The following is a 12,400-nucleotide window of genomic DNA, read 5'->3' on the forward strand; positions in this document are numbered from 1 at the left end:
CACTAAATTTTTATCTTTGTCCCTAGGTGCTACTCAGCACAAAAGTTAAAAGTGCAGCTCAGAAAGCATTGCATTTGTGTGGCGAGCAGAGGGAACCATTTCCCTAAGAGAAGCTCAGTTACTTGGCTAGTCGTTCCTTCTCGGGAAGGAAGCTTCCAGGGAGCGAAGGGATCAAATCTGCTTTGCCTAGAGAAGCATCTATCTCAGCGCTGGTGGCTGATAATTCCGAACTGGCTGTTAAATGCGGAGCTTCCCAGGCGCCTGGCTGGCTCAGCCCAATGCAGAAATCTCCCCTCCTCTCTAAAGACCCAAATCCCTACAGAACCAGCTTGGAGTTACTTTCTCTTCAAGGAGACTGAAATAATTGTGATTTGTGGTGTTCCCAGTTCGTGGTGGTATTTTCCTGTTGTGTTAAATGCCTCTTACTAAGTAATAGATGTGATTTATGTGGACGACGGAGGGGTGTGTGGTGGACCGGGTGATTAATCAGTGAATTCCCCTCCGCTGGCATCTCTCACTGCCCCTCTTTGCGTGATGTAAGATCAGACGTACCCTGCATTGAAAAGTCAAGACACACGAGCGGCTCGCTCGCGCTCACACACACTCTCTCTCTCCCCCCACGCGCGCATCCGTACACCTTCCACATCCTGCTCCAGGCGGACTGGCTGGGCTCACTGAGCTGAAGAATTTCGAGTGACATTTGTAAATGACGCTGCTCGATTCGGGGCTCCGAGCCGCCGCCGCCGCCGCCGCCGCCGCCTGGCCGAGGGTGCAGCCGAGCAGTCTCTGGCGCTGGCTTCCTCCCCGGGCGACCACGATGTCCGAGTTTCTCCTCGCCTTACTCACTCTCTCGGGATTATTGCCTGTCGCCAAGGTGCTGACCGTGGGAGCCGACCGAGGTAAGGAGAACACCTTACCCCCTTCCTTGCCCCCGGACTTCCTTGGCTTTCCTGCTGGGCTACGCTTGCAGATAAGTGTGTGTGGAAGTTAAGTCCTTGCGGCCCCGCTCCCCGGGACCCTGGGCCACTGTGCGCCGGTCTCGGGGCGGGAGTGGTGGGGGTGGTGGTGAGAAGTGTGGTGAGGGATTTCCGAACCAGCTACCCGAGTCCTCGGCTCTCCCACAGCTTTTTCCTTTGGCCCTTTGCGGGTCCTGATTTCGTTTCCCCCGGGAGCGTTTGCACTTGACTGCGCGCCTCTGCCCGCGCACCCCAAGCGCTGCAGATGTTGGGATCAGCGTTCGCGTTTTCAAGACTTCGCTCCGCGCTCACTCTCTTGGCTTCGAGCTTTTGCGGGCTCCGGAGGCTCCGCGTTAAGTGTGTGCTCCCTTAACTTATCTCCAGGGTTAAGTTCCTTACCTGCTGCACGCAGGGTCTGTGGAGAGGGGAAAGCGCCGACTCCAGCCCGTTTCCTCTCTGTAGCCCCTTTCTGGGGCAGACTCCGGAGAGATTTGGGTCATCATCGGAGAAGCTAACGCTTTCGGGGAGCTTCTGGGCGCAGGCACCTGCTTGAGCTTGACTTTTTTGATTCTGAAGGTCTGTGACACAGCTCTTGGTGCCTGGAGACGCTCACCCACCACTGGTGTTTTGCCCTTGCTTTTTGTCCGAAAAGCTGATGAATGGTACAAGTTTAAATGGGAATGGGTATGGCGAGCAGAGCAGAAAGGAGAGAGGAGGTGGGCATTATAATAAATCTGGATTTTGTAAACTTTGATCTGGAAACCCAAGAATCCCTGTGCAAGTTTGATAATCTTTGACAACAGTCGGACGGGTGAAAAAAGAAAAAAAAAATAGATGAATAGTTGGGCCGTTGGCATTGGAATGGTTAACTGCTTAAAGTAAAATCAGAAGTATCATAGATCTAGTTTTTTTGTTTGTTTTTCTAAATCATAGCATGAGTTCATATTAACTGATACATTTTGTTTTTTGGGCTAATTAGAAAAAAAAAGAAGAAAGATAGAAAATGTACAGATCTCAATGCCAAGCAAGTAGGCAAAAGGTTGCATTGGGAGATTTAGTGACTGTGTTAATATGAAGCGAATTATGAATTGACTAAAAATTATTGCTTCATTATAGGAAAGAACAGGGGAATGAATTGTAGTGTTTCTATTCAACCTGCTGTGGGCAACCAGATTATAGTCTTTATAACATACCCACACTTGTCATTTCATTTACCAGTACTGAGACTAATATGAGTTCCTTTAGAAAGTCTTGACATTTACTGATATGTCTTTTAAACATATCATTGCCATCTAACCATTTGGCTTCTGAACTTGCCTTAACTTGCCTTGAAGTTGGTGTGGAATAGTTAAACTATACTGATAAAATGGAAGCACATAGCTCTAACTTGAAATGATGCCTTTGATCTGGAACAATCAGCTCTCAACCTTTCTCAGGAAGAATGTTTGAAGTTGGACGAGAACAGATGAACAGAATGAAGCTTTTCAGTCCTGTGTGCTAGCAAAATAGAATGGCACTGGCAGACTGCTGCTGTTGGGCTCTTTCTGAGTGAGTCCCCATTCTCCAGAAATTTGACCTCATGTAGAACTAAGTCCTCAGTGCTTTTGTATGTGTTTGTGAGGAATAGGGCCATTGCTACAATGATTGGAATGAATACCTGAATATAAATATATAGACCCCCAAATTTTTTCTGAGATAGAAAACTAAATAATTAAAAGAATTAGAATTTGGTGTCAATTTAGTTCCAATAGGGAGAGGGATATCTAAGATATAAACAGGGTACATGGAAAAGGATTGTTACTTTTTCCTGAAACTGAAATAGTGTCCCATTGTATCATCATGTCAGCATCAGAAGTACTATATTGGATAACATAAGTAAAAATAGTTATAGACTAACACTTTACCACTATTACACATATTTAACACAACTTTTAAAAGAGCTAAAAATGCCACAGCTAGCTATCAAAAGTGAAAAGGGTGGGTCTTATTTGGCAAAAGGGGGGAGAAAAAGAGAGCAATCTTGTTGAAAGTTAAAAAAGAAAGTGCTGCTGCATTATGACAAACTTCTCTTACTGAAATCCTGAACCAGAAGGTATGGGAACATAAGCTCAAGAAAGAGGTTAATGAGATGTAGCTTTCTGCCCAGGCTTATGTCAGTTGTCCTTGAAGAGTAGAACAGGCTTGTGAATTACACAGGTGTGTTTTGTAGTGCAAGACCTAGCTTCATGCCAGAAAATGAGAAAACACTTTCAGGTTCTCCAAATAAGTATTGAGTAACGGGTAGCTTCTTAAACTGTGTGAACTAGATAGAAATGATTATATTACCCTCTACCTATGTTTCTCTTCCCTTTGAGTATAAACTCAAAAAAATTTTTAAATAGAAAAATACTTGAACTGTATGCTTGTATTCAATTTATGCACATCCACTTGTCCTTTAATTCTATGTTGTTTATTTTCTTAGTTTGCACTGATTTTGGTGCAGATAAGCTAATGTGCATGTCAGTTCTTATTAGATCTCATCACATTTGAAAAAAGGAAACATCTTTGTAACTCTTAACAGCAGAATGTGGAGGATAAATCATGTTCACTTAGAATCAACCAATGTGTCATATAACAATGTCATATCACATCAAAGTATCGCTTGATAAGGATTAAGACTTAAAAGGAGGTATATTTTAAATTGTCAAGTTTTCTGAGCAGAAAAGGGATTGAGAGAACTAAAGCTAGTCTCTTTTACATTCTTGAGTCTGATAAACTGTGGAAATGTATTTCCAAATAATTAAAGTTCATGCTGTTGTAATCATTTAAATGTACATGTCTATAAAACCATCTAAAGCTGGCAATCATGTGTATTTCAAAATTTTTAATCTTTCTCTACTGAAAGAAGAATGAGCTGCAAGCCGTGTCTCTTTATATTCCAGAAATATTAAAGTTTTGTTTTGAAGAGGTCTCTATAATCTTTGAGTTTTCATCTCTCTCTCTCTCTCTCTCTCCCCCTCCCCCTCCCTTTCTCTCTCTCTCCAGCTCAAACTGAAAATGGTACAAAGGAAAGGAGACAATAGAAAAAGAAAAATTTCAATGTGTTGAAAGAAGAAAGAATGTAAATTACAGAAAACAGAATAAGGGAAGGAAAGAGAAGGGGGATGGGGGGGAAGGCCAAATGACACTTTTAGGAAGAGGCTGAATCCAAATTAGTGTTCCTTAAAGAAGAGATTAAAGTAAACCTTTAGACAAAATAATTTCTTAAGATAAATGTTTTCCTCTGATATCGTAATAAATATCATATGGAAATGTTTACAGTATACAAATAAAGAAACTTCCATCCATGTGAGGCTGGATATAATTAAACCTAAAGAATGGCGAGACACATGAGAATACTGCAGAAAACTTAAATGTTGTTAACTGTGCTAGAATTGGTAAATGGTAGTGAGTTTTTAAAGTGAATGTAAAAGAAATATTCTTAGAAAGGGTGGTGGATGAGTGATATAGTTAATATATTCTTAAAAATGAGATGACACTTTGTAAATGCTACTTACCATTCACGGTAGAGTCATGCAGAGATTTTTAGTTTGCAACTGTATTGGATCCAGGACATTAGTTTCTTGCTGCTTGTCTTGTCAATCTCTTTTCAGAGCCTAGGGTGTACCGTAAAGATAGGCTTTATTTAAAGTCACCTGGACTGAACATGACTTGGTCTTTTATAAGGATTACAATGATGAGGGACCTTTGTATCTTCCCTCCATTCTATGATAGTTTTTTTCACGATTCTGCTTTTAATTTTTACATCTTCTGTGAAACGTCACCTCCTCTTTCTTCAATTCCTTCCTAGTTGTAGGGATTCTATGTAGTAAAAGGTACCAAGCAGATGTATTGATACATTTCTCTATCTTCTGAGGCTGTCTGTCAAAACAATTCTTGTACAAAGGAAACACTTATCTTCATTCTAGATGGCTACATTCAAAGAAGTAGAATTAACACTAAAAGTTAAAAATGATTGTCCCAACATGATGTCATTAGTTAAACTAATTTAGCAGTAAGTGGAAACCACCTGTTATATAGATATACCTTCTTTAAAGAAGATATCTCCTTTAAAACGGCTTCCTTGGTGCATAAAAACCTATAAAAACACCACTCTAACCTGAAAATTGGAAATAGATTTTTAAAGATTTTTTTTTTGATATAGACCATTTTTAAAGTCTTTATTGAATTTATTACAATATTGCTTCTGTTTTATGTTTTAGTTTTTTGGCCATGAGGCATGTGGGGTCTTAGCTCCCCGACCAGGGATCAGACCAGCACCCCACGCATGGGAAGGCGAAGTCTTAACCACTGGACCGCCAGGGAAGTCCCAGATAGATTTTTAAATGAAACTTTTATTTTTAAAAAAACCCAGACAGTATATGTCTAGTTTTGTTATGATTGCCTCCTTGAAAAACAAAATTATGAAATGAAAGAACTTTGAGTTATTTTTCAACTCCGAACATGCAGTATTCTAATGAATGAATTTCCATTTAACACATAATTTGTTGTAACAGAATCATACAGTGGAGGAAATAAATGTCAAAATGTATTTGCCTTTGAAATGTCTGTAATTATGCTGTACCCAATGTTTATAATTTAAAACAATGTTTTTAGTAGCTGGACTGCTAAAGAAAAGTAGAGCAAAAGGTTGACTACTTTTATAGTGAGTTAGCCAGAATATACTGGACCAAATTTCTATCAGGAAATAGTCATGTTTACTCTAGTTACTTCAAAAAGCCTTCCTTATATTCTCTGAAAAAATCCGAATCTTTGTATTTAATCTAAACATAGTGACCAAAACCTACCTTGATGCATAGAGAGCACAAATCATTTTTTCCTTTTCTTTTTTTTTTTTTGGTGGGAAAGGGAGGGCAAAATAATTCTAACCAATCAAACAACTAAGAGTGATACTTTTATCCTCTTCTGTGGAGTTGCTTTATATCTTCATATGGATTGTTATTCTCCAAATTTTACCTGTAAAACAACCGGTTGACTAAGAGGCATAAAAACAAAATTGCAACAAAGCAATCACAAATCTAAGCCTTGGGGGCACTCTACAGCTGTTTTGTTTAGAAGGAGATATTTTAGCCTTCTTTAGTTCCTTGAAAAAAAAGTTCCATTATTTAAACTTTACAAAAACTTGAAAATATCTCTAAATATTAATTTGAGTTTCTAAAAAGTTACTTTTCGTACTAATTCACATATGTGCCAATGAGTATATTTAATCTCACTTGCTTTTGAAGAGTATTGTGCTTGCAGTAATATTCAATCACTGTTGTCGCTATTCTGTGCTGCCTCATTTGAACAAATTGTTAATCTGTCCAACTACATCTGAACCCTCTATATTGTAGAAAAGGGAATGAAGGCTTCAGAAGATTCTGCAACACATCAGAACAAGTAAGCTTACACCTTCAAAATTTATATGCTTTTTTTCTATTAGAAGTTTTTCTGCTATAAACTGGGTTCACAATTTTAGATCTATGTTTTCTCCTCATAAATGATTTGGTGGCCTCCCTTCCCCCCCACCCCCCGGCATAACTACAAGGCCAAGTTAGAAAGTATATATTATTTATTACTCTGTTTTGAATTCAGTGACACCAAAATATAGTTTCTTTCTCTCTTTCTATCCTATTGATTTAGGCCTTCTCTATACAAACCCAATTATGTTGATTGAGTTTCCTGACTAAACAATTTGGTTAAACTGACTAGGAACTAAACGAGAATCAAACTGTTAGATAGTAGCCAGTCGGTTCTGGTAAAATAGTAAAACTGATGTTGCATAAAAAGCTTAAAATTAAATGTTATGGAAGAACAACAACAACATATTTCCCTGAAAGACTTATGTATGATACTTCATATCTACACTTTGTAGAGTAAATCAGATGTACCACTGTCATTGTGCCTATCATAACAGGCAAATTAAATATGTTTGGGAGTAATTATATAGTTATATCATGGGATAGCATAAGAGTCTAAAACACTATTAGAATATGAATAAATACATGCTCTGAATTTACTCCTATTCAGACAAATGTTACTTTATTGAAAATTATTATTTTTCTTTATTGGCTTTATTTATTAAGGGAGTTATTTTTCATTTTGTAAAATATTTTACAACACTAAAATATATTTCAAAGTCAAAGTCAAGACCCTCTCTCAATACAGAATATATAGTGGAAATCATTGCAGTGATAAAGTGGGCAACAGCATTTAGTGTGCTTTTTAATATGACTGTAATAACTTTTTCATGCAGTCACATTAACTTGGTTTTAGTCTGCACTGCAATTAGATGTCCAATTGCCGTTAAAAAAAATGCAATGGCTTGATTAAATAAATGGGCCCACTCATTTGTTGCTGATTTCCCAGTAGGTCAGATTCTTGTAAGTATCATCAGGGCAAAAGGCTTGAGTTGGTAATGATGGTGTTACTTAATATTGTTCAATAACTCCGCCACTCATATTTGTTGAATAAGGATATATTATCTACATTTGGAATTTCTCAAATATTCCGAAGTAGTTGTAAATATACAAGACTTGTCAAAGGTTTCTTTAACTACAGGAACAATGAAAAATATTCTTACTGTAGAGTCATCTGTTTAACCTTATTTTTCTCAGAAATAAGCTTGAACATAGCCATGTATATATGAGTTTCCATTTACATGTGAATAACATTATAACTATGTCCTTTATAGAAGACAAGTTGAGAAAGTACCTTTTCATATGAGATTCCTTCTAACTTTTTTAAGTAAGAGAAAAAAGAAAAAAAAACAACAAAAAAACTTCTTGAAGAAGATAGAGTGTGTTGCCTTGCTAAGATACCAGCGTTCCATTTCATCTCACAATGCATTCTTATTAACAGTCAGACATCTCTTCCTGAGATGCATGTACCTCATTGTCCTGGCTGGCTTAGCCTTCAGACCAAAGACAGGTATTGTTGAAACACGACCTCATTTTAGTTGAAAGAATACATTTCTTCTTTAGGTAGGGTCAAGGTATCACAGACTGTCTCTTGTTTTATTCTTACAATCAATAGGACATTCCGTCCTAACTTTTCCACATTGCATTGACATCCTTCAACTTCCAAGCAGGCTTAACTTTAGAAATACAAATACATTAATTCCTTAAGAATTTTGCTACCACTGAGTTTTTCTTTAATGACAATTTGTTCATCTTCACCCTTTCTTCTTAAAATGAGAAAAGAGAACTAAAAATGGGGAGGGATGGGGGAGAAGAGAGAAGTAAAACTTGGTTCTGGTTACTTGCTTTGAGTGTTCCTGGGATATTTTCAGATATTTGTGGAAAAGAAAAACTGTAGGATAAGGCTGATAACAGAAATGAGTTTAGAATGACTGTTTTCTTTAGAAATTAGGATGTATAAGGAGAGGAAGGACAAAGATGCTAAGAGAGAGAACGTTGACAGAATTTTTTGAAGCTTCAATCCACACAGATCAGGTAACTGAGGCAATTAGGAACCTCAAACATTTGCTAAAATATAAATTCTTGAGATTTAAAAAGACTTGGTTTTTAGATTATCTAAGACCTTGCGTGCATTTTCTAAAGCTTTTAATGATATATTTTATTGGTATTTTACCATGCTAAAATAGGAGGTATGCTTTATTAAAATATTCCACTTTATTCAACTCTATTAATTTTTAAGGCATTTTCTCATAATTAAGCTCTGAAAGTACAGTGATAACGATGCCAGCTCATGGGTGAGATTTTTGCCTTGTCAGGTGAAACTATTATAGATCACACCTTCTGGGCATCCATATTTATGAGATTTTTCATTAAAAAATAACTAAGATTTATAGATAGAATTACTAACTCAGAATTCAGGCCCTTTTGCTGAGTCCTTATATTATTGTCATTCTAACAAAAAGGCTAGCAATTCACCAGCACCCTGCTGATGGCCTGTAATACTCGTGGCGTAAAAATCTTACTTGGGGGAAAAGATAGTGACTTTATCCAACATTGACCAACATTAAAAATAAGTAGAATTTAGAACTGTCCGTCTTTGGATAGAGTTCTCTCCCATGTTAGGATGTTTACTTCTGTTTTCACTTGCTGGTGATATTGTCAAGTATTTTGAAATTAATCCTGATAGTGTAAGAACCAAAATCTTAGGACTTTTTTCCATTCCCCTTGATGCTCTCATTGCTGGGAGATCATAAGGTTATGAAGGGCATGAGGATTTTATCCTGTATGTATTTTAATCTGAGTCCTGTGAAAACACCACCAGAGGTTTACAGAAAACTGCTCCAACCAACTCTGGAGAGACCTAGCAGTGCCTTTCACACCTTCCACGAATGCAAGTTAGACAATGTATGTGAAAACATAGCGTGCATTGGTATCACATTACATAAATATCCATTATTTCATTAATTATAGCATTAACTTAATGTATATTACTAATAGCGGTAGAAATCCCTTACATTTTCAGGACCCTTTAATTTTGTTCTTGGTTTTTTCCTCCTGAAATCATATGATCCCCGAAGCAACCCATGTGGTTGGTGGTCATTCATTTATTTATTCACTCGTTCAACAAATTTGAGCAGAGATATGCTGGGAGTTGTTCTAGAGGTTGGGAAAGAGGCAAGTGAGCAAGTTAGACAATGTAACTAGTCTGTCAGAGCTTACATTTTAGTGTACATTTCAGTGAAGGAGGAAACAGACAATAAGCAAAGTGACAAATACATAATATTTTGTGCTAAGAAGAAAGAAAAATAACATCATGTAATCAAGAGCAGGCCTTTTTTTGTGAAGGCTGACATATTTGCTGAGATAAAAGTGATGTGAAGGAACAAGCTATGAATGGTTCTGAGGGAGGAACTTCCCATGTAAACCCTTGAGAGGAAGTCATGATTTTGACATCTTAGAGAAAGGAAGGTCTGTGTGCCTAAAGTACACTGCTTGTGTATGGAAGAGAAGAGGAGTGGGGAAAGGCGTATTTATGAGTAGGTCAGTTAGGACTTTGCAGGTCAGAGTGAGGCACTTGGGTTTTGTTCTCATTATAATAGGCTGCAATTGGATGTTTAACCAGAGGTGACATGACACAACTTAATTATTTATGAGATCGTGCTTGCTACTGAATAAAAAAGGACCAGAGACACAGTAAATACAGTTAAAGGGTTATTGTAATTGTGCAGGAGAGATGTTGGTAGTTCAAACAAGGGGGTAGCATTGTAGATGAGGGTGAGATAGAGGAGTGACTCACATCTTTAATTGAGGAAGATTTTCTATAACAATGAATGTAGCACCATTCAATATATCAGAAGGATAAGCCTCAAATTATCATCTTGGGAGAGTTAACATTCTAAGTTCTTTGAAAATGAATGCATTTTGTTTTGCATCACCTCTTGTTGATTTGTATGAAATGTTTCATGATATTAGGCGTGTAATGGTCACGTGTGGACTCTGCAATATTCCTTGCCTTTTTATTACCTTTTCCCTTTATTTCAGAATTATTACTACCATCTTCCCTATTACCCATATTTACCTATACCGTGTCTGCAGAATGGAATTAGTAGAGTGACTCACAGTAGTTCTTGAGGGTTTAGATAAAATAATACACTTAGTAACATTCCAAGCACTGGTAAACGTGGCAGCAACTATTTTGCTGTTATTTCTACCAATATAAGCAGAAGAAATGAGCATTGGCGTATGTGAAGACTCATATGAGTTTGTTTTTTTTCCCTTGAGGAAATTCTTACTGTTTTTAAGGAAGAACTCCTTTTTCATTGTCCCCAAATCCTTGACATGATTGAGAAGAATTTGGGCTGTCAGTCACATTACTACTTATGAATATTTGATTAATTGGATGAAATGTTAAGAGAGCTGCTATTGGCTGTACTCATTACCCTCCCTGGAAGTTCCAAGACAACTGTGGAAAGGAAATGGGTGGTGACAAATGGTGGGGGACCTACTGGGAAAGAGTTTATGACCTAGTGGGTGCTCCTCTTGGTCAATCAGGGCCCCTGGATTATTCTTCTGTACTTATCCACATGCATTCATTGAATAAATGTTATAGTTCCTACTATGTACCCATCACAGTGTGATTTATACGCTGGAGGCAGAAGCAACTAAACAACATAAACCAGAACAAGCAATAAAAACACTAGTTTGGGGCTTCCCTGGTGGCGCAGTGGTTGAGAGTCCGCCTGCCGATGCAGGGGACACGGGTTCGTGCACCGGTTCGGGAAGATCCCACATGCCGCGGAACGGCTGGGCCCGTGAGCCATGGCCGCTAAGCCTGCGTGTCCCGAGCCTGTGCTCCGCAACGGGAGAGGCCACAACAGTGAGAGGCCTGCGTAACGCAAAAAAAAACAAAACAAAAAACCCCCACTAGTTTGGCAATTGTACAACTTTGGATTTTCAGGGAAAGGTTGCTTATGGCTACAAAACAAACCCATTTGGGTTTATTGAGTTCTTGTTGGAGTTAAAAAGGAAAGAGGGAGTGAGGGTAGGAGAAAGAACAAGGAGAGAGGTTTTATGAAACTGATGGAAAAGAAAAAAATATTAGAGCCCAGAGGGTCTGTGGGAAAGAAGATAGGTATACAGTGCTTAAAGGAAATCTGTTAATACTAAGTTGAATGAGCTATTTTAGGGCCTAAGTTACTAGGAGATTGTTTCGGGATTTGGTTCCATTAATTTTTTTTCATTGCTCTTTTTTTCTTTTGGCTCTCTTTTATGTTATCTACCTTGAGAAAAAGTCAAAGTTTAGTTTTTTAACTTAATATTCAAATCTGTATTCCAAAGTTAAGCTTAGCCCCAAATATTCTCCACTGAGTTTCTTTTTAAGTTGTACAGGCCATCTAGTGCCAAAAAAGCAACTTGGGATAATCAACCCTTTTAGACACTATTTACTTTATATTGCAGACAACATTGCAGCATTATGGAGGAAATACTTCACCCCAACCTGCGAAATTACCTTGGAAATGCTACATGATCGTTACAACTAATTTAAAAAGATAACCTGTTTTCTTAGTTTTCAAACATGGTACGTCTTTAGATTAAGAACTGAAGATGTATACTAAACAGACATTAGTTTAAAATAAAAAGAGATCCAGAGCTTGGGCATTTACAATTTCAGAAATGCTTAAATGAGATATTGAAGCAAAAGATCTCAACCAATTTATTTGTTGTGTAAAGAGCTTACCTGCAGGTTTAGTAGACATTTGCTAGATGCATGTGCAGAAATCGAATTTGTGTGTGACCTTCAGTTCAGTCCATTTTTCATTCACATTGTCAAAAGCCCCTTTAATAATTTGGCGCCAAGATTTCAGTACAAAACTCAACATTATGCATAGGAATAAGTTAAATATGAAATAAATACTAACATTTTATTAAATTTTAGAGTGACTGAACCAAATGAAATTTGAGGCTAGAAGATTTTGCATTAATGTTTAATTTGGGACTCACTGTAAA

The 12,400-nt window shown here is 37.7% G+C and overlaps 1 protein-coding gene across 1 annotated transcript in view; it reads left to right on the forward strand.

Moving 5' to 3' along the window:
• Positions 1–652: 652 nt before the first annotated feature.
• LRP1B (LDL receptor related protein 1B) overlaps positions 653–12,400 on the forward strand; it is a 1,792,829-nt gene continuing 1,781,081 nt past the window's right edge. Inside the window, exon 1 of the mRNA XM_030883038.2 lies at positions 653–899. Coding sequence (XP_030738898.2) covers positions 707–899 — 193 coding nt within the window. The 5' untranslated portion in view covers positions 653–706. The remainder of the gene's footprint in view (positions 900–12,400) is intronic.

This window comes from Globicephala melas, chromosome 7 (genome assembly GCF_963455315.2).
Source record: "Globicephala melas chromosome 7, mGloMel1.2, whole genome shotgun sequence".
NCBI lineage: Eukaryota > Metazoa > Chordata > Mammalia > Artiodactyla > Delphinidae > Globicephala > Globicephala melas.